Genomic DNA, 27512 nt, shown 5'->3' on the forward strand with positions numbered 1-27512 from the left:
GATGCAGGTTACTTGGACATGAATCAAACTTTTTAATTTGATTTGAGCCCCAAACAATAAATGTTAAGGGGTCAAAATTGGGGTCAAATTTTTTTTAAAAAGTGACCTTTGCAGTCTCTATCAAATTACTCAGCTAATTTTTGGTCTAAACATTTGAAATTTTACATAAAGTGTATTCAGAGATAGAGCGAGCTTTTTAATCGGTTTTTGGCCAAAACTTTGGCTGCCAAGAGGTCAAAGTTCAAAAGATTTGACCATTGCGGTCTCTAACAAACTATTCAGCCAATTTTGGGTCTAAACATTTGAAATTTTACAAAAAGGGTATTCAGACATGCAGCAAGGTTTTTAATCATTTTGGGGGCAAAAATTTGGCTGCCAGGAGGTCAAAGTTGAAAGAGTTAACCTTTGCAGACTCTACCAAACTCCTCCACATATTTTAGGTCTAAACACTTGAAATTTTAGTTGTAGGTTACCTGACATGAGTCAAACTTTTTAATATGTAGATACATATGCACATAAAGTTATGAACAGTACACAGGGCCCCGTGCAAAGCCGGGCAGAACTGCTAGTTCAATAATAAATCACAAATACTCGAATTGTAAAATAAAGTATTTTGAATGCCTATCTCATAAATATTATGAATGTTAATTAGAGAAGAAACATTGAATATCAAACAACAAGAATGAAACATTTTGTTGTTGTTCACCTCATGAATTTCTTTTCTTTTTCTTGTGTAAAATTTCCATCTAGATCACAGTCGTATTGGGTCATTGTACTGCTGGAGCTGCCTATATTCCTACTATGTCTCACGAAGTGGTTATTGTACAGAGAATTGGAGCCATATTTTTGGGTGGGCCGCCTCTTGTAAAAGCTGCTTTAGGTGAGATTGTGTCGACTGAAGATCTTGGAGGAGCGAATATGCATTCCAGGTAAACAAATGAATATTAACTCTATTCTGTCACTTTATTCTAATTGTTCGTTTGAAATGAATGTTCTTCTTTAATTATCCTGCAATTTTCATACAAAAAAAAGTAGAGGCCATGATACATACAGGGTGGCCGAAAAGTCCCAGGACACTATACATGTATTTTTAATAAAACAGCAGTAATTAAGCGCTCCTCAACAGTAAATACACTGATGTCAGTCATAACCTGAAAAAATAAATGAAATAAATTGTTTTAACAACATTAGAATATTAAAATCAATCATATTTAACAGCATTAAAATATTAAAAATAGAATGTCCTGGGACTTTTCGGCCACCCTGTATTTATCCAAATCAATTCCTGTTTTGAAAGTCATAGGAAGTAAATGTTAGTGGATTTGAAGATCCCAGCAAATGACTCCAATCTTTGGTCTCCCCTTGTCAAACTTCCACAACAAAAAAAGAACACTCGACTAGCTAGAACCACTATATATGATTTCCCCCCTTTCTGTGTCTAAATCTAAATGCAGATTCCATGAACAAAGCTTCTTTCTCGGACTGGTACTACCAGATCAGGCTGTCTATTGGCTTCCTGAGATGAAATGCACCTACATCGATTTTCTATTTTTGTTTTATATTCTCTTTTGTAAAACTTAATTATGTTCTGCAAAAATAAAAACAAAAACAACAGCCCCCATTTTTTGTAATAGAAACAATTGAAGGAGAACAAATAATAAAAATGTCTCCTTTCAAAATAGAAAGAATACTATCAAAAGGAATCAAACCAAAAACTGTAAAAAAACAAAAAAATGGCACACTGTTAATCAAAATAACAAACCAGAAACAAGCAACTGAAATTTACAAATGGAAACTTTTCGATGATCGAAAAATAAAAACTCACCCCCACAGAACATTGAACACTAGCAAAGGTGTAATCAGGTGCCTCGAACTAGCCCTGTGTCCCTTAGAAGAAACAAAAAATAATCTTAAAAATCAAAACGTCATTGATATCAAAAGAATTCGGACAAAAACAAGATCTGGCGAAATCATAGACACAAACACTTACATATTAATATTTGATACTCCTCAAATACCTAACAACATAAAAATAGGATACGAAAAAATAAACACTGAAATTTACATACCAAGCCCATTCAGGTGTCACAATTGTCATCGATACGGGCACCATAAAGATTGATGTACACGACCATCAACTTGCATGAGATGCGGAGACAAAGAAACATACTGATTGTCAAAACGCACCAAAATGCGTCAATTGCCATCAAAATCATAGCGCAAACTCAAAGGAATGCGAAAAATGGAAAAAAGAAAAAGAAACTCTCAGAATAAAATACACCAAAAACATAAGTTTCCAAGAAGCCCGTAAACTATCAGAAAACACAAAATACTCTGAGATAACAAAAAGAAATACACAGCCTAACCTTGAACCAAATAATATAACAAAAACAAATCCCTCAAACACCCAAATTGAAGTATTCATGAAATTACTCAACGAAATGAGAGAACTAATAGAAGACTTAAAAAAAAAACATGAAACAAACCATCACAGAAAGTAAAGATTTTTTAAAGAATATAACCGAAATAAAACCGTCCCCAAACTAAAACTCTACCACAAAAACCTATTAAACTCCAAACAACAGAATCCATAGAAACAACCCCTACGGCAGAAAAAATAAAAAATAAACAGACCCCAAAAGAACCCCACAAGACCGCTACCAATAAAAGTAAAATAAACAGATCCTGCTCAACCTCTAGATCAGGACCCCACCACCCACCGCGACCCCATTCGTGATCTGAAACCCGAAATACCCAAGCAAACATCGAAACTATGGACGTAGACATAAACACCAACAGTCCAAAACCAGAAAAAGACAAACCATACAAGAAACCCACCTAAAAGAAGATAATACAATTAATATAAAACACTACTGCTCATATAACTACATAAACAAGAATTCAAACATAGCTACAGGAGGATCATCACTACTTATAAACAAAAATATCCCAATCAGTGAAATAAACCTAAAAACAAACATTCTGTTCACTATACATCCCACCAAGTGAAAGAATAAAAGAAACTGAACTAAATGCCCTAATCCAACAACTACCAAAACCATTCATACTAATGGGGGACCTAAACGGCCACAACGAACTATGGAGTAGTACAAGGAATGATAAACGTGGTAAAATAATCAAAACGCTATTCAACCAAAATCAATTATGCCTACTCAACACCAAAGAAAATACATATCTACACCCAGCAACAGGCACTCTCTCAGCTATTGATTTAGCAATTTGCGACCCAACTCTATTTATGGACTACAACTGGAAAACACATGATGATACATGCAGAAGCGACCACTACCCAATTATACTAGAAAACAAAAACCCAGAAGCAGACGACAAACCCTCCCGTTAGAATTTAAAAAAGGCAAACTGGGAAAAATTCCAAAACTCCTGCAAATCTAAACTGATACCAGAAGCAAACATCCAGACTGAAGATCACATAATATATTTCAACAATACACTCCTTTCCATCGCAAAAGAAAACATACCAAAATGTTCTCAAAAATCAACAAACCATGTGAAAATGCGACGTGCCAAACTAAGAAAATTTAAAAAGAATCCAACTAAGGAAAACCTAAGATCAATTTAAAAACAGCAGAGCAAAAGCAAGAAAAATCATCAAAGAAGAAAAAAGGAACACCTAGAAAAACTTTGTATCAATAATAAATGAGAACACCAAAATCAAAAAAGTATGGGAGATGGTAAGAAAAATATCTGAGAAAAACAATAAAGACCCAATCATACACCTTACTTGCAATAACATAAAAGTTACTAACAAAGAAAATATTGCAAACAAACTAGCTAAACAATTCTCCATAAACTCCTCATCAAAAAATCAATCAAAGAAATTCCAAACCCTAAAACAGAACAAAGAAAAGAAAAGAATTAACTTCAAATCAAAAAATGAAGAACATTACAACCAACCATTCAACAGAACAGAACTAAAAGAGGCAATCTAAAAATCTCATGATACAGCAGTAGGCCCTGATGAAATCCACTATCAATTTCTAAAAAACCTACCAAAACTATATCTCAACTCACTTCTACAAATATACGACATATGGATGAACAATAACATCCCCAAAAACTGGAAAGAAACCATAGTAATTCCAATACCTAAACCAAAAAGAAACCATTCAGATCCAACAAATTACCGACCCATTGCTCTCACCAGCTGCGTATGCAAAACCTTCAAAAGGATGCTCAATAAAAGACTAACATGGTATCTTGAAAGCAAAAACCTGATAACAGAATATCAATCAGGCTTCAGAAAAAATAGAAGCCCCATCGACCACCTAATCTGATTAGAAACATTCATCAGAGAAGCTTTTGCCAGAAAAGAATAATAACAATCTTTTTCGACCTAGAAAAAGCATATGACACTACTTGGAAATATGGCATTAAAAAAGACCTATATGAACTTGGATTTAGGGGTAGAATGCCAGAATTCATTTGCAATCTCTTAAATAATAGACACTTCCAAATAAGACTAGGCAACACACTCTCAGCCCAAAAAGAACAAGAAATGGGGATACCTCAGGGTAGCATCTTATCCGTCACCCTTTTCAACATAAAAATAAATAAAATCATTGAAAACATAAACCCTGGTTCTAACTGCGCCCTATACGTGGACGACTTACTTATCTGCTACCGATCAAAATACATAACCACAGCTGAACGAAAACTGCAACTTTATCTAAATAAAATAAACGAATGGGTCACAAAAAATGGTTTTAAATTCTCAAAAGAAAAAACAAAATGCGTCCATTTGTGTAAACTCCAAAGAACTCCCCATGATCCCATCCTAAAACTGGATAACAATATCATCCCTGTTGTTGAACAACACAAGTACCTGGGCTTAATATACGACAGGAAACTGACCTTCATACCTCAAATAAAAAATCTAAAAACAAAATGTCACAAGGCCATTAAACTTATCAAAGTCCTAACCCACACTGACTGGGGCACTGACAAAACCACACTACTTAAACTATACTGTTCTTTAATAAGATCCAAGCTGGATTATGGATGCTTCATATATGGGGCAACCAGAGAATCATATATAAAAGAACTAAACACAATACACCACCAAGGCTTAAAATTGGCTCTCAGAGCCTTCACCACTTCTCCAGTGGAAAGCCTATATACCGAGTCTAACGAACCTCCACTGAAACTTAGATGGAAAAAACTAGCCCTTCAATACTGCTTAAAACTCTCATCATGTCCATCAAACCCTGCAAACAATTGTGTTTTCCACCCACAACACACAAACTTCTTCAATGGGAGAGAAAATATTATTAAACCATACAGCCTACATATAAAAGACCTTCTTACAGAAGCCCAAATAGATACCACAGAAATCCATGTTTCCCTCAAAAACCAAAATCTCCACCTTGGCTAATTAAACAACCATCGGTAAATTTAAAACTCAAGAATGTAACAAAATCTAAATCCAACACACATCCCCTAACTTATACAAATAACTTCAATAATATATTAGAACAATATCAAAACTGGACACACATCTACACAGATGGCTCCAAAGAACTAAACAAAGCTGGAAGTGCAGCCATATCTAACAACATTATACTACAAAAACGTCTCCCAGACAACTGCTTAATTTTTAGTGCTGAATCAACAGCCATAGACCTAGCTTTAGACATCATCCAAAAAACCAAGTCAAACAAATACTTAATATTATCTGATTCACTTTCAGTCTTAACGTCATTATATAACAAAAACCTGAACAACCCCTTAATCATAAACCTCCTGGAAAGAATCACCTCCTTTTCCAAAAACACTTACATCGTATTCTGCTGGATTCCCAGCCACATAGGACTCAAAGGCAACGAAAAAGCTGATACAGCAGCAAAAAAATCTTTAAAAATGAATATCAGGAATACAAAAGTATCTCACACTGATTACAAACCACTAATCAACAAATACATGACTTCCAAGTGGCAGGAGTCATGGAATGCCTGCAAGAATAACAAGCTCCAACAGGTGAAGCCCAATCTCGGGGAAAAGAACGGAGGGCGGGACCTCTAGCTGGGAGAAGACAAGAGAAGAAACAGTAATGACAAGACTTCAAATAGGACACACCAGGATCACTCACTCGTACCTGTTAAAAGGCGAAGAGGCCCCATTCTGTGTGTCATGTCATGAGCTTTACACGATGAAACATATCCTGATAGACTGCGTGGATCTCCAGCAGATACAAATGAGGTACTACCGTGAAGGTAGTCTAAAAGATCTTTTTCACGGAGTAGACCCTGGCAATATCCTGAAATTCTCAAGAGAAACAAGATTATATAACAAAATCTAAAACCCTAATAAACAACAAACAAACATAACCAAATAACCACTTTAGAAAAACCTAAAACCCAAATTACAAACAAAATACAACCAAACAACCTTTCCAGCAAAATCAAATTACCTAATAAACAGCAAACAAACATAACAAAATAACCTTCTCAGCATTAAATGACCTACAAAGGTTGATATGCTGGTTAAATAAGCCATCCATCCATCCATCTTTTCCTGTGAAAAACTATTCCACTGACCTGCTTCCCAGTTGTATACAACATGGTAGCCTTTAAATCCAATGTAAACAAGTTCTTGTTGAGCTGTCTCCATAAATAATCAAGTTCTACTCAATTTACACCATTAACGATTACTACACTATCACCTTACATTCAATAACCCTGATCCTCGAGTAGTCTTCAGGCCTTGATAAATGGTGACTGCCAAGAAAAAAATTTTAAAAAATGACTCGATCTGAAAATTGCGTTAATGTTATGTGTTCTTTACTTAATCTATTATGACCCTTAACGTTATATTACATGACCTGTACTTAATCTATCTTAATTATCTGAGTCCATATGAAAACTAATCTGAAAAATATGTAAATAATCATATTTGTTTTAAAAAATCAGTTTACGGATATTCTTATTTATTATATTTAAAGAAAATATTTTACTTTTGTTCTACATTTTCGGAATTGTAAAAAAAAATATCATGTTATCTTTTTACACTTGAAGATTAACCTTTGTTATTAAAATTTTAAATTAAAGAAATAATTTTGTTTACAATAAAAACAAGAAAAAGAATGGTCGCCAGCGATTACAACATCGAATTAACGTTTGACCTTCATGACTTTCAAAAGTAAATACACATTTAATTTCAGAATTAAAATACAATTTAGGACAAATAATTAGTTTTATCAAATTTTGTGTGAAAATGAAAAAATTTAAAAAATAAACTTATTTTGAAAATTTTTAATTAAAGAAATAGTTTTTGTGTGTAATAAAATTAAAAACAGTAATAAGAATTTTTGGTGCAAAAAATTCAAATGAAGCAAAAAAAACAGAAACATGATTCATCATTTTCTTCATATGACTTTCTAAATAGGAGATGGTTTGGATACGTAAATATGCATCATTGTGAAAATGAATTGTTATTTGCCAATAACAGGCACGAGGGAAAACAAATGAACACATATCTAAGGAAATGGCAGAAAAACCAGAGTAAGGCCTTCAATCTGTAGTGGAATGGGGACAAAAATGGATCGTCACCTTCAATGCTACCAAGACTAGGCTTGTTTCCTTCAATAATTACAAGAAACCTTCTCTACCACCAATAGCAATGGCCAAGAATACATAAGTACTTCCTTTAAACTCCTCAGCCTAACGTTTACAGTGAACATGAACAGATACATTGAGAGCATTGCCAAGGCTGCTGTGAAGAAGGTGGGCTCTCTCTACCATGCTAGAAAACTACTTACGACTGAAAGTATCCTGATCCTCTATAAGGCCACCATTCATCCATGTATGGAGTACTGTTGTCATATTTAGGCTGGTACATTTGCTACTTGTCTCTCACTCCTGGACACATTTCAAAAGAGAGCCGTCAATTTGATAGGTCCTGAACTGTCATCTAGGTTTCAGCCTCTGTCCTATTGATGAAATGTTACATCCTTTTACCTGTTCTACAAGTATTTTAATGGTGAATGCTCTGAGGAATTACAAGCACTTGTACCCCCTCAACGTGAATACCCTCAACAAACTCGACAAGCAGCTAAATCCCACCTCTTCACAGTAGAGATCTCTAGGTGTAAAAAAGCATTCTACTCCAATAGTTTCTTCCCCAGAACTGTTAGACTTTGGAACTCCCTTCCAGGATTCTGCTTACCTTCCAACAGTACTGACATGCAGAAGTTCAAGTATAATGTGAACAGACATCTTGCTTCTCATCTCCCTTCATAATACCACTGCAACTTATATCCCCGATAGTACCCCCCTACTTCAAAGTGGCACTGTGCCTTGTTTGGGGTGAAAATTGAATAAAAAAAATGTACTGACATTGTACTACGTGTATATTTGGGGTTATAGTTAGCTAACATACTTTCTAACTTCTAGTATGGCTGCTATCGGAAGAGCTGATAAGGCAAATTAGTTCCATTATTTTTATTGTTCTTCAGTATTTTTCTATTGTGAATCGATTTATTTAAATAAAATATAAGAGTAATAAAAATAATTTATTTGCAAAATTTCTTGAATAAATAAAGTTTCTTATATAGAAGATCTCAATACAAAATTAAAGTAAATACAAAAATATTTTTTTCATAAGATTTTTTATAAAGAATTTATTGGAAAAAAATTCTTTTTAACACATCATTAAAAGTTTGTTTCAGTTTAACTCTGCTCTGATTTTACATAGGGCAGTACTTACAGTCTGTTAGACTCCATTTTGTAAACCTTCAACTCAATCCTTATAGCAAATTAATGTATTAAAATTTGTGTTTTTCCGATTAGATGCATAATAGTTTAATATTTCAAAGACAACATAAAATCATTTTTTAAACGATTTTTATTGCATTTTGTTCTTAGACGCAAATCTATGATTACCAAATGTATGAATTTCTTTTAGTTTTGACGACGTCTAATGGAAGCTGCGGAGATCGCAACTGTAAGTAAGGGGAGATCACTATAATCGCTTTATCGGACCAGAAATAAGTTTAATAAAATTTCATATTTATCCCCCTTAGTACGTCGTTGCTAATACTTATGAGTTACTGATGGAAATTCACAATACATGTTTTGATCTTCTCTTTATCAAAGGCAAATAAAATGATTGGTTGATTCTAATAAGACTTCATATAAAACATTTTCAAGTCAGGAGACAGTAAATAGACATGAGAATATGAATATTCAAAATAGAATACAACAAAAGATATGACTGAATAGAATAAAAGAACATATAGGTTAGAATCCTTAGGTTTATCTACTTTAAGAATAATGGGGATGAATTTAATTGAAACATCCAAAAGTAATTATATTTTTTATATAAAACACTTTTTTAATACCCCTCCTCAAACTAGACAATGTGCTACCAGACTTTTTTAAAATACTGGCTTCCTGAATGATATTGTTTTTACTTTTCTTTTGCAAAACTCAATCATGTTCTGAAAAAAAAAAAAAAAAAAAACACCCCCAAACCAAACACAATGAATTAATATTTGAAAATATAAAGAATTTGAAGTATAACAAGCCAAAAACTATATGGTCCCCCGACTAATGCGTTTGTCATGTTTTTGAATAAAAGGTAATGAAGTAACTTTAGTAAAAGCCTTATAACCACGACAAGGTATTGTTTCTGTATAAGGTTTTCTTTTCTTTTTTTATATTCTAGATGTTAAATTTTTTTTTTGGGGAGGGGGGGTCACGTATGTTATTTTTTATTTTATCGATATGAAGTAAATGAATCAAAACAGATATAAAGTAATCACACATTAAAGTACAAAACAAAGTGATCACTTAATGGGCTGGGAAGCCACAGTGCTGGTGAAGAAGAAAGGTCTGTATCAAGAATTAAGTGCAATATATCACCTTGTATTTGAGTGGTGTAGTTTGAACGCTGAAGAAACTGTGAAGATCCATTAAAGGATTCTATTAGTGTCACATTGTTTGCAAGAAGCTGATCCAAATTGAAATCAATCAACAAAAGTACCCTTATACCAACAGGCAAGTTGTCGAGCTCATCGGTGAGAAGATTTAAAAAATTCTCTAGTGGGCCAGACTTGCGGTACACCAGCATACAACCAGTCATATGTATTAAAGTTCAATCTACGAATATATAATCAATATTTGTAAAATCGAGTCTGCAAGAATTACTTCCTTTGTACTGTTAGCCAAAATCAGTCATAGAACTGTTACCTATTTTGCCCATTTAAACCCCTGGCCTGATGTAAAACATTGGGTTAAAACAGCCAAATAACACTGTTTTATGACAAACGATGCCTTAATTTTTTTTTAATTCGGTACCATTTAAAACCCTTATTTAGACACAAGTATGAATTTTAGGAGAAAAATAAATTATCTTCAAAAGGTGTGTTTTTCACCCCTAAAACACCCCAGAATTTTCCCAAGGTCAAATATTACGTTTCCAGATGTATATCCATATGGTCTTACTTTTGGGTAATTTTCAGCAAAACTAGTGGTTGGAAAAGATTTTATGTCCTGGAAAGTTTTATTTTGACCCCTTTTCACCCCTGGGAAATGCAACCAGAATTTTTATCAAAAATCCGAGAATGTTACATTGGGTAGTTGTAACTTGATGCACAATTTCAGAAAAATGTAATGAGTACTTATTGAGAATTTTGGGAATGAACAGTCAAACAGACGAGGGTGAATTCTAAGGTCCAAATCTGATTAAGTCGATGGACCAAAAACCTGTAAAATAAAGACACGGATTTCTCCTATGTTGTAATACAGCTTTATTGGTTATCTTCATTAGTAAGAATAAGGAAACGGGTTAGTCGTTAAAAGAGTTTCTGTGTTTTTGTTGAAAGAGAAAAGTGCTCAGTGGATATGTGTTGAAGTTGGTAGTTGTAACATGCATCCATGTATGGATGGGGGCAAAAGATTAGAGAGCCCTGTGGTAAAAAGAGAGTATATGTGGAGATAGCCATGTTGGCTTGTTTGGATTCATACTAGCCCGGGCGAAGTCAGGCTCCAACAGAGGGGTGTGCGGTCAGCATGAGCCAGGAAGAAAGAGTCTGTTGCCAATTTAACATTTTATAAACTCAGTCATGTGACTGAGAGCTGGCTTCTGATTGGACAAGCCAGAAAGGAAGTGTATTCAAAATCCCCAGTTACGAGAATTCGCTCCTGCTTGTGTTTGTTGCAATTTTCATCTGCTACAAACCTTTTCCAAAATTATTGGATTTGGCATTAAATAATCCAAAAAGGGTTGATGTGCCATAAAACAAAATATCCAAACTAAACGATAAAAATAAGAAAACTGGTTAGAAATATTTTTTAAAATCTAAATCCGACATATAATTAGATTGTTTTTATTTTTTATCGACCATTATATTCTTGCAACAAATTTCCTAAATAACCAAAAAAGGATTGATGTGTCATAAAAAGAAATAACAAATCAAACTAGACAAAAAAAAACTACCAAAGAAGGTTTTTAAACATATAATTATGACATATAATTAGATTGTTTTTATATTTTGGCAACAAATTACCTAATCAAGTTAATGAGAATGGATAGATGGAAAAAAAATGTATGAATAAACTGGATGAAGTAAAAAAAAAACAAAAAAAATACTATGTTAACAAGGATGTTTGTTGGAGACTATCTGATAAAATATTTATGGTGCACCAAACTTTGATTTCACATAATCAGTCCAGAACTCTCATCTTGCCAATATTCTGATATTGGTTGCCTGAGAACCATTCAGAGATGTGCAGCCAAGTGAATACCTTTCATCAGAGACCTGCCATACTTTGAACAGCTTGTGCCCATTCACTTAAATTCATTGGAGCTCCGACATTTAGTAACTGACTTGATAAACACCCACAAAACTTTTTTCATCGTCTTTCCAACGACAACTCTGAGCACCTTTTTGATCTAACACTTGTAGACATGCCTACAAAGCCAGAAAACAGCACAGTTCCCATGTTTTTTTGGAAAGCTATTTTTATGCTCACATTGTGTTATGGAGTCTATGATGTGAATATTGCGGTTAATGCGGTACTGAGTGAATGCAACTTGTCTGTGCCACAGAGTGCAAAGAGGTCAACAAAGGTTACGATGACATAGATCAAACCCAGGATTTCCGTTGACAAAGCATGCACCTGGATTGCAAGACAGGCCAGTAAGTGTATTTTGGGTATGAGTTGGTTAACGGTAATCATCCTCCCCCCCCCCCACACACACAGCAATAAATAAAAGAAATGCACATGGGTTTTTTTGGGTCAGTTGAGAATTTAGTTTGAGTTTTGAGTCCGACAAACACAGTCGTTTGATTGAGCATTCTTGTGCAGCGACGAGAAGCAGCTATGTATGGAAGATGAATGAAAGAGAAATTCTTACCCTCCTTCTTGAGGATAGGAAGAGAACAGGGGTGCACCATTTGACCATGAAACCAATAAAGACCTGATTGTCCAGAAAATGAGCCTTGCGTTGTTGTTATGAGCTTTTTGGATACTTGTACATTTAATAAACCAGACGTAACTCTGCATTTGCTTGACTTTGTCTGGCGCATGACATCAACAGCCGGATAAAACCGAGCGTTGCTGATAAACTAAAAACAACTTTACAAAATAATTGTAAAATGAAATTGTAAATGTAGAAACATTCAAAAATGAATAAATAAAAAGCAAAAACCTACCCTTCATTTATGTTTTTTTTTATTATTAGTATTATTGTTTGAAATTGTTTTCTGTTTGCAAAATAAATACATACAAAACATTTTTTGTAAACAAATAAGTTAGTAATTATATTTTTTTTAATGAAACGTTTTTTTTTTCAATTATTTACATAAAATAACCAACAAAAATGATGTTTGTAGGATAATTTTTTTTTTGTTTAAACAAATAAAAGTTAGTAATTGTTTTTATTATAAAACGTTTTTTTTTTGTTTGTTTTTTCAACTATTTACGTAAAAAAAAAGAGAAAATCGTAAGAAAAAGGAAAGGAACAAAACTTTTTTTTTTTTTTTGCCAAGAACATATTTTCTCAGGAGGATGTATTTTCCTCAGACTTTTGGAGGGCATCAGATGACAAAGTTGACGGAGATGAGATAGCGAATGTGATAGGAAGATCCTTACCAACCGGGTAACTTTCGACGATGTGGGTTAATATGGAGTCAAACAACTGTCTACCAAACTTTTGTCTCCACATTAACTCTAAAAGATATGTGTCCAAAAGCTCCCGGTTATTGCGCTGTTTGCTTCCTTCCACGCTCCAGATGATTTGTTGTTGCCTGTGTTATGGGATCTACAAAATTAAGGCTATGGTGGTGGTCCACTGTTAAATGGTGATACCCCTCTCCTCCCACTTTGCTGTAAGCCCTCAAACAGTGTGATACGACCATGGTCCCTGGCAGAATGTATTTTCTTATTAGCGGAAGGAGGGTTTCGGCATTCCTACTTGGTACATTAACCAAAAAACCCTCCTTTTTGGCAGCATATCTACCAAAGACTCAGACCGGTGTTAGACATCTGCCGACGTTGTGTTTCCGGCGGTTAAAGAAGACAGACTCGTCGATTTCAACCATATGGCTTGGACATCCTATCTGCCGGGGATTTTTTTTTTTTTTTTTTTTTACATAGGGATCACCACTTATCAAGGCCAAGAGGCCACTCAAGGATAAGGGTTAAAGAGTGTACAGTAGAAATTGGACAATATAGTAACCGTTAGTAATGGAGATTCGGTAAATTTGTTAACTTATATGGAACGGCTCATCAAAAACTTGTTTACGTTAGACTTGAAGACAGCCATATTGTAGTCAGCTGGAAAGCAGAAAAATGGGAGACAATTCCACATGCGTGCAGTTCTAAGAAAGAAGCTTTGCTCATGGAATCTACACTTAGGTTTAGGCACAGATAAAGAGTGGGGGGAAACTAATGATAGTGTTTTCTGTTAGACGGGTGTTTTTTGTGAAAGTTTGGCGAGAGGGGACCATAGAATGGAGCTCAGCCGAGCACCTGCCATGAAAATAACGATAAAGCAGAGACAAACTCACAACATCTCTTCTGTGAGAAAGAGGTAGCAGGGAAGAGAAAAGAACATCCCCCACAAGGCTACGAAGTCTATTTTGAACTCTATCAAGGCAGGATAAGTCCTTTCTAGAAACTCCTGCCCAGATGTGGCAACAGTACTCCATCCTTGGACGTACCTGGCTCTTATATAGATAGAGAATTGTATCAACAGTGAGATATCTACTGGATCAATAGAAGGATCCCACCATTTTTCCAGCAGCCTTGGCAACAGATTTAATGTATGTGTTCCATTTAAGATCAGGAGTAAAGGTGAAGCCCAGAAGCTTGTCAAAACATGAGGCCTGCCCAAGACGAGAGCCATTCATTTCAATTGATGCTAGATGTGGATCAGACCGTTGATGATGTAAAGATAAAGCTTGGTTTTAGATGCATTAAAAGTAACAAGCCACCTCTTTCCCCATTGTACCACTTGTTCAAGATCAGAGGAGAGAGAATCAGAGAGAACTTGGTCGTTTACGGTCTTAGATGTGCTACCATAGATAGTAGTGTCATCAGCATAGATGTCTATGAAGGATGTTATTTGGAAGATCATTAATATAGATCAGAAAGAGAGTTGGGCCCAGGATGGACCCCTGAGGGACTCCAGCATTTATACTAAGAACTTCTGATTTCTGCCCATCAACCACTACTCTTATGAACCTATCAGAGAGAAATTATAATAATTGAGAAGACATTTCCAGCTATACCATAGCTGGAGATCTTGTGAAGTAAACCTTTATGCCATACTCTATCAAAGGCCTTTGATATGTCAAGAATAATTGCCCTAGAAAGGTAGCCGAGAGATTCGCTAATTCTGTGAGATATAACTAAGCACGTCTACTGTAGATCTAGCAGAATGGAAACCATATTGCGTGTCACTAAGAAGGTTATTTTTGCTAAAATGGTTGATTACTTCTCTATTTAACACAGATTCCAGCAACTTACTCATGACGCACAGGAGACTTATTGGCCTGTACTGAGAGGGGGATGAACGATCACCTGAATTCTTAAATACAGGGCATACTGATGAGATTTTCCAGGGTGACGGGAAGCAATTCTCCTTAAGACAACGTTTAAACAGTTTTGTAAGGATGGGCGCAAGTTCTGGTTGAAGTCTTTTGAGTACTATAATTAGAATACCGTCAGGGCCGGTTGCTTTACTGGAATCAAGGTTTTGATTAGCTTGGCAACATCACGTACAGATATTTGTATATCACATAGCATGTTTTCTGATACAGGGGAAATATTGGAAGTTGGCAGCCTTGGTCGCAAAGGTTAGAATTAGCTGCAAAGTTCTTGGCAAAGAGTTTGGCTTTGTCTGATGCTGACAAAATTACTTCAGGTTCATTTATGAGAGTTAGGATAGAGCACACGCTTCTGTTTAGGCTTCTGTTTGCTATTTGCCAAAGCTGGTGGGAACCAAGCTACTGCTCAGCTACTTTGGATTTGACGGACTGAGCATACAACTCTCTTGCGTTCTTTATTACTTTTTTACAGTGGTTGCTGGCAGTTCTGAAAGCGGCTTTAGTCTCAGTACATCTATTACGTTGGAAGCAATGGAAAAAGTGATTTCTATGCGCAATGGCAGCAGCACATTCTGGAGAGAACCACGACTGGCTGTTAGGTTTTTGCTGGAATTTTTTTGAGGGTATGAAACGGTCTATACCTACAATTAACCATTCTGTCAGGTCTGATACTATAGAGGACACATCCTTTTTAAACATGGAACGCAGAGGTAGATCTGATATAAATGTGCGGAAGCTATCCCAGTCAGCCATAGAGTATTGATATACTGTACGATGGAGAGGTACATCTGGGGACTTATTACAATTCATTTTTATCTTAACTGATACAATTGAGTGGTTGGAAGATCCAAGTGGAGACAGAACAGAAGCTGAACACACTTCAGGGCAAGTTTTGAGAAAGAGGTCTAGGAGACTTGCATACTGGCCGTCAGTATCGGGAACACAGGTGGGTTCGTGAACAATCTGAGTGAGGTCATAAGCAATGGAGAAATCATGACAACCTCCCCTCATCATTGTTCTTGTTTGAGTGAGTTAACCATTCCACATTATGAACATTGAAGTCTCCAGACATGAATATTAGCTGAAGGATAAGCAGATCGGGCGTGGTCAATTTTCTCAGATATGCTTTTAAAGATAGTAACTCCGCTGTTGTGGGGGTGATAGAGAGTAAATATAAATGCAGTAGTTTGAGCTAGTGCAACCCGGAAGCACATATAGGATAAGTTAGGGATTCCTGAGAAAGTAATCCCGGTATATTATATCTCGCAGGAAATTCTTCCAGTCCACAATTGTGTGGCGTGACCGCAACCCACATTTGCACTGGAGATTCCTAGTCGCTGCCATCTCAAACGCCCATATCGAAATTCTCGTTTGCTGCTTGACGCGCGCGTGCACACGCATCGAGTTGAAATTAAGCACGCAGCGTTTTGATTGGCTGATGACCATGTTTCGTCAGACAGCAGCAAAACCCGAGCTGTTCACGTCATGCGCCGGATAAAGCCGAGCAAATGCTGTGTTATGTCTGGTTCGTTAAATGCACAAGTACCGCTTTTTGATCTAGGCGAGCTGACACAGTCAAGAGATGTGACGAAAGTATAAAAAGATACATTTCTTCTTTTATTTTATAAATCCCCCTGTGGTGCCATAAATATGAACACTAACTTGAAATAAGCAAACATCCACCCTTCTCTTCCTCTCCCCCCACAGAAGCATTTGAAGCATGTAACAAACTTATTACATTTGTTGTTGGCTGCTGAGATATTGTATCCTCTAAAATCCTCATACTTCCCGAAATTTGCCATGTTTGTTAATGTACGCTACCCCAACCCCTAAAGGAAGAGGTAATGCTTGAGAGAATGATTTCATAACAACAAAACAGGTACTACATTAGCACATCCTAAAAAAAAAGAAGGGGGTAATGTCTAGGAGGAGGATATCATTACTATAGAACAGATACTACACTATGTCTCCCACCCCGGGTCTTATGATAACGGAATACATACTACACTACCCACTCCCTGAATTGAGCACATTCGTTTTTTTTATATTCATTCTTTTGAGGGGTTAACGGGAGCATAATTAGAGGGGCACATTTTGAGCGATTTTTTTTTTTTTTTTAATGTCATTATGTAGTAATTCATCAACGATTTTTTTAATGTCATTATGTAGTAATTCATCAACGATTTTTTTAATGTCATTATGTAGTAATTCATCAACGATTTTTTTAATGTCATTATGTAGTAATTCATCAACGATTTTTTTAATGTCATTATGTAGTAATTCATCAACGATTTTTTTAATGTCATTATGTAGTAATTCATCAACGATTTTTTTTTTTTAGTTGCCAGAGAAAATGAAAGAGAGTGGTATGATAGAAAGGAGAGGGGATAGAAAGATTGATAGGGAGGGTTAGAGAAAGAATTTTTAAAAGAAAGATTTTACCAACGTCTTGCAGAGAAAGGGACAACTGGATCTAAATTGAGAGATGAATCATCCAATCATATTCTATCTTCCTTTTTCATAATATTTCTCAATACTAGAACTTGAGTATTTGTAGCATACAATCAAGGAGTTGACGCCGGGCATCACCAGACATCTGCATGCAATGAATATTGCTCACACGTTTTAACTCTTGCATTCTAATCTATTATATAGCTGGCACTTGTTTATGTATGTATGTTCACATAAAAGTCAGAAACTACACAAAGCACATTCATAAAGTTACTTTAATAGTTAAATTAATATTTTTTACTCAGCATTGCCTCTTTGTGTAATACTCATTCTTTTTTGGAATCAATAGAAACAAAATTAATCACAGAAGAGGACTGACATTTAGAGTAATTTTTTTTTCCTTCGACCTTTGGTGTGAAAATCTAACTAAAACACATTTTCTCTATCTTTGTAGGCTAGGATAAAAGTGTAGTATCTTTTCTATCAGAGAAATGTAAATCCTTTTTGACTGGGGCAATTTTAATTTTTGTTCTATTCAAAAGTGTCTCCTTTTGGAGGTATTGGATTTTTCCCATATAAAACAAATCACACTTTAACTCTTCTATTTTGCTGCCTCCCCCCTTTTCGAACAATGTTGGGTAACCATGCTAGTCAGCAATAACTATTGCTACAAATGTCTTCGTTATTTTCAGTGTCAGTGGTTGTAGTGACCATTATGCTTCAACGGAACCAGAAGCATTTACTATGGTTAGAGACATAGTGGCCAGTATTAACCAGCTGCCTGCACCAATGTCAGAATCTGGAGATGAGCCGCTTTATGATCCATTAGAGTTACTTGGAATAATCCCAGCTGAAGATCAACATAACATGGATCCATACAAGGTAAAAAAAAAAAAAGAAGGGAGGAGGCAAAATACATAAGTTCTTTCTGGATGTTAATTTTCTGAAATTTAACAAGTATGAATGTTTAACAGAATTAAATGAGATATATATATATATATATATATATATATAAGTCCTTGCGCAAAAGAGCAGGACACAAAATGTTTTAAATAATAATGATAATAGAATAACAATGACAAAGACTTTCGCTGACGATGACTACTATTGAGCGTAACCAGTTATACAGTCCTTTTGAAATTTTCATCTCTATTTTTCTTGTTATCTACTGAATATTTTTAATGAAACCTATATGAAATATGTTCCTTATTAAATTGTAAAGATTTCTATTCTGAAAGAAGTTTAAAAAAATTTAATCTAAAAAGTTTTTTTGTTAAAAAAATTCAGATTTTCTCATTATTCAGACACTAGCAAAGATACCCGTGCTTCGCACGGAGCTTTGTTGCGCACTCGGGTACCAAAATCTGTGGGCACCTTTCCAGTAAGTTGATGTTGTAAGAGCAACGATTGCATAAGGTGATTAACATTTTAACTACCTCTTGTAGTGACTGAAATTCAATCAGGAACTTCACAAAACATTTTCATCAAAAAGGAAGGTTACTTGATGTTACATAGTAAATTTTTCATTGAAGTAATTTTCAACTCTTGCTTAAATTTTATCTTGCACATTCAATACTAAAAACTTACCACAATCAGATCATGTCAGTTTTTCCTCATATCCATTTCTCGAACTTTTCACTGAAGAGCCTCAGGGTAAACTACATTTCTGCTGCTTTGATTTGGAGCCAGAATGTAGAGTTTTTCTGAACTTCCTGTCCGGCTGATGGAGACGTAGAACATACCGTGACTGAAGCAGTCTGATGTCAAGTCTACGCCAATGGTGTTAAATGTCTGACCTTGACTTTTGTTTATGCTCATTGCAAAACACACCTTCACAGGAAATTGGAGTCTCCGGAATTTAAATGGAAGTTCTGAGTCCGATGGAACTAAGGGGATCCTTGGCAGTAGAACGGTTTCGCCTTTGTAGGGACCACAGGAAATGGTGGCCTCAAGTACATTGGTGTGCAATCTGGTGATAACACATCTGGTTCCGTTTGTTGTTTTTGGCGGTTCCAAGGATCGAAGAATCATGATTGGCGATCCAATTTTGAGATTTAAAATGTGTGGAGGCATTCCAGATATCTCCAAAGAGTTTAAAAACTCCACAGGGTAGTGAACAGCTTCATATTCATTAGTAGCCGAATCAACTGACTTGTATTGCTTTGTGTCTCCTGGAAATTCATCCATTATTGAATTGTTCAAATGATTCACATTGCTGTTTAATGGCGAAATAATAGCCCTCTCAGCAAGCCAATCCGGTGATTTTCCATTGTTTTGCAGGTCTGGGTACACTTTGTCTTTCAGTTGCTTCTGATTACCGACACATTTACCAAGCGCAGTTGGAATCTTAATTGTGTCAGGTGAAGAAGTGATAGGAAACTGACCATTACCGATTTGGAGAAGCAATTTTGAGAAGTCTGCTGCAGTTGTGTTATCAGAGATATAGGCTCTCATATTAGTAGTCAGTCTCTTCACTATAACGTGCCTCCAGAGATAGGATTGTTTCAAACTTGCATTGACAATGTTAGCCCTTGTGCCATTTTTAACCACTGGGAGGATTTGACGGAAATCACCGCAAAATAAGGTTGGAATGCCACCCATGGGATTCTTGTTTCCTGTGATGTCTTGCAGTGTTCGGTCAATTGCTTCATAAGCACTCTTGTGCGTCATTGGGGCTTCGTCTACAATGATTGCAGAGGTGTCTCTAATTACATTTGCCAAGGCTGAGTTACCAGTAATTTTGCAAACTGGCTGATCCATTCGATGAGTATCCAAGGGTACTTTAAAAGTGCTGTGAAGAGTGCGGCCACCTTGTAGTAGAGTAGCAGCAATGCCACTGAATGCTGTTGCAAGCACAATCTTTCTCATGGATCTAATCTTTGCAAGGATCAAATTGATTACAAAAGTCTTGCCCGTACCACCTGGAGCATCAAGAAACATCATGTTTTTGTTCATTTCACCTTGTGCTTCCAACATTGCCATGAATGAATTGTAAACTTCTCTTTGAGAATCGGTCAGTTTTTCTTGCATATTTTCTGCTTGTAGGGAAAGTTCTTCAAGATTATAAGTAACTTCACGTTGATACTCTCTCGCGAGTCTTTCATCTCTCCCTTGCGTTGGTGCAGGTAATCCATATCTTGCCAATGGTTGACCGCACATAAGGAGAACTTTTTCTTCAATTAGACAAAGAGTTTTATTGTAGATGTCCTCATTAAAATCTGCTTCTGGATTGTTAACTTCTTGCCTGTATCTGTGAAGAATGTCTTCAGATATTACATCACGAAAAGCCATCCAGATCTCAAGAGGATTTCTTGGCTCACAGGCTGTTAAAATTATCACAAATAGGCTTCGCAAATTTGAAGGTGATTGAGTGGCACTTGCCTCTCCTACTGCTTGATGCAAGTGATGGTCATTTTCTAGAAGGCCTCGAGCAAGGCACGCTGCTCTGTATGTTTCAAACACCTGACCATTGTATGCTCGCAAATTTTGAAATGAAGTTGGACCAGCAACCTCATTGAGCAACAGGCGTAAGAAATAACACTCCCCTGCTTTTGGACTAATCGTGTAGATTCTCCCAATGCATGGTGCCTTCCATACATCATCATTTTCAGTACCTTCAACTTGTACCCCACGCATTCTTCTCATCCATTTCTTTGTCGATTTGTTCCAAGTGTAAAACTCAGGGACTTCTACGTATTTGAGACCCCTTGCAAAGTCATCCTCATGGCAGAGTTGAAAAAATGCTGTCAAAGTTGTGGCAGGCGGTGGACCTTGGGCTCGTTCCAGAGCAGTATCAGCTGAGAACATGACACGCTGCCCATTTTCAAGATGAACAGAAAGTTGTACAATTGGGGGGAAATGTTCATGGATGGGATGTTCCAATATCCTCCAGGCCGCCTCTGAACTGCCGACATACCTTGCATTCTGGAACTGCTGGATCTCATCCACAATGTGACTTTGTACTTGGCCTTGTTGGTTAGCTGCTCCATCAGTTCTTTGTAGTTCAAACACTGCTTGATCACATCCTTTATTCACGTATTTGAGGACATATTTGATGCTTTGGATCGAGCTGCAAATTTCTACGTTAATGTGAGCGTTGAACTGCTGAAGGAGTACCTTGTTGTACGGAACAATCCACTGGTTTGTTATTTCTTGATTAACATACCGACCATTTCTCTTCATCCTTATTGTACCAGTCTGGCCTCCATCTTCTGGTTTTCTTCGCCTGTACTTGGGGTAAGAGTCTTGGCCTTGCTCGGTACACTGAAGAAATTCTTTTGGGTATTTTTTGGAACATTTGTTGTCGATCATACATGGACAATTTGGATTAAATGGTCCACAAGGTCCATGCACCATATGTGCCATCACTTTAGCATGAAGATCAGGATCTTCCTCTTTGTCAGGGATCTCTGCAGATATGCAGAGATCCATTTTTTCTGGTAGAAGTTTGTCCTCTGGGGCCTGCCAGGTGAGGATGTGTGCATGCGGCAGTCCTCTTTTTTGATATTCAATACTGTACAGGAAAGCCCTCAGCCTGCCAAATCCTCCCTTTTTAATAAATTCAAGTAACTTTTTTAGCTTCTGCCTGAAAACCTTGGCAACAATATCTGGACGATCCTGAGGGTCTTGCCCTTGAAGACAATTTTCTGTAATTTCTGTCCACTTTGGATTTGTTGTGAACGTGATGAAGAGGTCGGCTCGGCCCATTCGCCGAACATATGCCATGGCATCACTTTGACGCTCAAACATGTATCGAGGGCCTCCTGTATAAGTTGCCGGAAGTACAACTCGTTGACCAAACTGTTCTGGATTCCCATCCTCCCTAAGAATTGAATCTCTCAAGTTGCTATAATTGTCAGCTCTCAGGGTCTGTTGCTCACGCCTCAGGAACTGTAAACGTTCTGTTTCAATCTTGCAGTACACATCCACCAGCCATTGTTGAAATAGCCTTCGGTACCAGAGAAAATAGTTTCCAGGCCGAGTCATTAAATGGTACGAATAAAATTGCTGTTGGGTAACTTTTCGCCCATTGGATGCCTTCATGTAGATGTTGTAAGATGGAGAACCATAGGGGTACATTAACGGGTACATTAAAGTATCGTAGAGGGGATGTAGTTCGGAGATCCATTTTAATGTATCATTTCTAAAACGCAAGACAATATCCCGGTTAGCTGTTGGTTCATTCTCCATTAATATTCCAATCTCATACGTTGTTGTTGGAGCATTGAATCGCCGTGGATGCTCTTCTTGCGGCCTTCGGTCTTCCCTTATGACAACTTTATGTTCTACCAAGTGTTCTTCTTCAATCCTCTCCTTTGTTGTTTTCAGCTGACAAATAAAGCTGTTGTTCTCATGTAAAAATTCAGTCAGACTTTGGAGAATGTCTCTATTGAGTCTACTGTCACGTCCCCGATTATGTAGTTCCTCTTCCAGACTATCCAAGAAGTAGACTTGAATAAACTTTGCTGTTTCATCTTCAGGTGGTAAAAGACTCCCAATCTGGTGGCAAACCTGGCCTCGAATTCTAAAAGAAGGATTCCACCCATGTACTGCCGCAATTTTGTGACCAAATGATGTCATTGCAAAACAATTGTTATAACAGCGTAGATTTTGCAGAAAATCTTTAGAGATGGGACCATTGCCGGAGAGCAAATCTTGAAGCAACTGAGGCAGTGGTGGAAAGCTATCAAGCACAACTTTGCCAGAAGAACAACAACAACCAGGGGTTTCTCCTTTAAATTTTACAGCTGAGCAATGTTGACATACTTTGTCCATTTTTCCTATATCAGCTGTAGTGAGAGAGTCATTTTTGTTGTAGAGCAATCCTTTTCTATTGCAGTGTTCTATTTCATGGTGTCTCAAAGCAGTCATTCGTTGTCTAGCTGCCTCGTTTTCTGTCAATTGCTGGGGCAAAGTCATACTCTCTCTCCATGCAGCCTCTCGTTGTTGCCCTTGGTATAGGCGAAAGCTTCGTTGGGTTTCCGATTCATTCTGATGTCGTTGAGCCACTCTCAACTGACCTTGTGTACGTCTACTTACCTCATATAATTCATTCGATCGTAATATTGCTTCTCTTTCCAGTGCATATCTTTGCCTTTCTTGAATTTCATCTTGTGATGAATTTAACCGCCTTACAGCATGTCTAGTTCTGTCAGCTTCACATTGGGTTTCTCTTTCCAAATCTGACAGTCTTGCTCTCCTTTCTCTTTGACGTATCCTGTTAAGTTCTAGACGTCTTTCTCTATCTGAATTGTTTTCATTGGAGCGAATTGCAGCAACTCTTAGTCTATTAGCTTCCAATCTTTCCATTCTTTCTTCCTCACTTTCGTTTCTACTTCGTTTGGGTGGCATAATTTCGGTTTTAAACGGAATTGTTTAACGATATTAATGATTGTAAATTAATTAAGCGTAAAGGAAATGTATACTAACTGAAATGGACGAACTATAAATAATATTTCTGAATAGTACAATTATAAACAATTTTTTTATTATTATTATTTTTTTTTTTTTTAATTCAATTTTCACCCCAAACAAGGCACAGTGCCACTTTGAAGCAGGGGGCTACTATTAGGGAATTAATTAGCGGGGTCATTATGAAGGGAGAAGAGTAGAATTATATTGTACCTATTTACTATGCCTCCCCACGGGACAGAGTCAGACACCAGGGTCGTTTTTTAACGTGGAGAAAAGGTACAAAAATAAAAATTGTCTCAGTCGTGAAGGATTTCTCCTCCACCGAAAGAGAACAAGAAAATGAAGTGCAGCATCTGAAGAACAGATACTACACTTTGATCTTGACCAAAAGGAATGAATAAAAGCGACCTACGTGTGACTCATTACTTCCGGGTGTAAGCGTCACAGTCTAAAAGTAATAATTAAAAAAAAAAAGTAAATGTAAAATAAATGTAATACCAACTTAGGTTAACTAAGTAAACAGTACAATTAAAACAGTTCTATTAAAACAAATAATTACTAAGATCTAGGTAATTGTTAGTCTCATTGTTATGGTTTTAAAGAAAAAAATGTGTAAAAAAAGTTCTGCTTTTGTGAGTACGTGTATTTCTTTTAAATTACATAACCTTTTTATTTTATTAATTATATCTCTTTTAAATTTATATATTTTGTTAGTAAACTGGAAGAAATTCAGTTGAATAAAACCTTGTTCGTGTTCTTTACGTTAAACTCATATTTTTATAAAAGGTTCATCCGGTTTAAAGAAAGCGCTAAGTTTAAATAAGACTGAAAATAACTAATTCAATATATAAATAGAAAAATGAAATAAATATAAGCTTTAAGTCTTAAGATAGTAATAATCAAAATGTAATAAATTATTTGTAGTTCAAATCTATGATAAGACAGGCTTTCGAAATAGGCTCGACCAGAAAGATTAAATTGGAACGAAATTATAATCTCCGTGCCATTTTCAAAACAACCCCACAAAAGTAACGATATCCTGCAGTTGGTTAAATGACAATGGTTGTAACAAAAATGTAAAAGAAAATGCGCTTATCTGTTTATTTTGACCTGTTTTATTTAATTAAAAAAAAATTGGCTATAACTGGAAGAGAGCGTTATGTTTTGGGGGTTGTTCAAAAAATAGAATGGAAATAAAGTTAGTTCCGTTTTAATTGTCTTTAATTGCGGCAAGCGCTAACAAAATCGAAAAATCACTGTTTACATTCGAAATGTTAACTTTTATAGGTTTACAGGTTTGCTGACAAAGCTGGGGGTGTTTAATACAATTATTTTACTAAATTGATTTTTTTCATTTAAAAATAAAATTATTTCTTTTTTAATAAAGTTTTATTTTAAAATATTTGTTTTTGTTTATTTATATAAAATTATGATAGTTGAATTGTATTCTTTCAATTATATTGGCAAGTAAAATATAAAAGATTAAAACGGAACGAAATTGAAATTTCCATTACATTTTCAATACAATCCCAAAACATAAAGCTTTCCTCGCCAATGAATTGTTTTGATAATATACGTAAAGTGAAATAAATCGAATATAAAATTAAATGAAAATATATTAAATAATTAAATGTTAAATAGATTTTGTAAATAGTACAGTTGAAATGATTAGAATATTTCCAATATGTAATAAGGTCGAGGTAATTAGTTAAAGAGATTTAATATAATGTGATATGCAAATGAGCATAAGTCATTCGATATGGGGGTGGTTTGTAGACTAGTATATAAAGAAATTAGGCATAAATTCTTATGTCTCCTATAACAGAAACATCCTAAAATGGGTTCTAATGTTTCTCTACCAGGAGAGATCTACCCTCTTACCTCCTTTATATTTCGTTGATGATGGAGAGCTGTACACACAGACAGAAACACACGAACCCTATTACTTTATAAAAATATAGATGTATAACAAAGAGGGAGTTGCAAAAAAGAGTTGTGGTGTGAGGAGAAATACAAAATGAAACAGAATGTTCAGACCTGTAATAATACAAAGAGGGGGTTGCAAAAATGAGTTGTGGTGTGAGGAGAAGTACAAACTGAAATAGAGAGTAGAGAGTTTTTATAAATAAATGCAAAACCACATTCATTTTTTTTGAAATCCAAATTAATAAATTAAATAAAATATAATCTTAAAAAGATATGATACAAGTTAGAAAAGCATTTCATCCAAGGCATGAAAATTGTTAAACAAAATGTTTTTACTATAGGCTTTAAAAATAAAGGTACAAGATTCAATTTGAAATTTATTTATCTTCAAAGTGCACTTTTATACATTTTAAAAAGTAAGGTATTAAATTTTTATACCTTATTTTTTAAAATGTATAAAAGTGCACTTTGAAGATCAATAAATTTCAAATTGAATCTTGTACTTTTATTTTTAAAGCCTATAGTAAAAACATTTTGTTTAACAATTTTTATGCCTTGGATAAAATGCTTTTCTAACTTGTATATGTGTGTATATATATATATATATATATATATATATATATATTGTTTAGTTTTGTTAAACATTTAGTTCCAAATCTCTCAACCAGTAGCAATTGTCACTGCCTGCATTGATGATTGCGAAAGCATGAAACACTAGTGTCTGTAGGTATCCAAATAATTATTTATAATTATATATACATATATATATATATTGGACATTTTAGCCCGTTAAAAACAAGAAAAAGTAAAAGCCCGTTGGCTTAGAATAAGGGCTTATGCCAAATTGATGGTTGAATATGATTAAATTTTTGTTCATTTTTGCATCTAATCTCTAATTATCAGTTAAATATGCCATAATATTTAGTTTGCTGCACATTATCATAACAAAGATCGATGAAAAATTTCAACTAAATCGGCCCAGTAATTTTCAAAAAAAGTGAAAGTAAATGTAGTTTTCAAGAAAAAATGGAATGGATAGACAGACTAAGATAAATATAATATAGATGCATGTATGTATTTGGACATTTTTAACTTTGCAATGTTTTATTTTACAGGGAAAATGAATAAAAATATTTATGCACCATTACCAATGTTACAATTAAAAGTCCTTAAAACACAATAATATCCAAGAAGAATTTGAAGCACATAGCATTTCATGAGTTGAAAAAGATAACTTTGCAGCTGAAGTGACTCAAAATACAATGAGCGTTCCAAAAGTAATGCCTCCTATTTTTTATTTGGCCTGAATGGATCAGAGAGAATTGCAAATTGCCTTGTAATGATGACTGAACTTATACTTTCATGACTTGAAAGTTTCATCTCTCTGTTGCAGGTATTAACATTGTGAGACTTTAAGAAAGCAACCCCTGTCATGGATGTGTGTCAGAAGCAGATATGTGTTGTTGAATTCCTGGCAGAAATGCATTGAGAATGCTAATGACTATGTAGAACGCTAATGACTATGTAGAAAAATAAATTCTGGAGCACAAAAGGTTGCTTGTTTTAATGGTACCATTCCTGTCTTCATACTCTTCAACTTTTTAGTTAATAAAAATAGGAGACTTTACTT

At 35.4% G+C, this 27512-nt stretch overlaps 1 protein-coding gene across 1 annotated transcript in view; it reads left to right on the forward strand.

Moving 5' to 3' along the window:
- Positions 1 to 27512, forward strand: part of LOC145292119 (biotin-dependent 3-methylcrotonyl-coenzyme A carboxylase beta1 subunit-like) — a 74655-nt gene that overhangs the window by 19886 nt on the left and 27257 nt on the right. Inside the window, exons 4-5 of the mRNA XM_080138227.1 lie at positions 751 to 929; positions 18235 to 18424. Coding sequence (XP_079994353.1) covers positions 751 to 929; positions 18235 to 18424 — 369 coding nt within the window. The remainder of the gene's footprint in view (positions 1 to 750; positions 930 to 18234; positions 18425 to 27512) is intronic.

The sequence above is a fragment of the Euprymna scolopes genome, chromosome 2, assembly GCF_053919585.1.
Source record: "Euprymna scolopes isolate OS-2025 chromosome 2, ASM5391958v1, whole genome shotgun sequence".
Lineage (NCBI taxonomy): Eukaryota > Metazoa > Mollusca > Cephalopoda > Sepiida > Sepiolidae > Euprymna > Euprymna scolopes.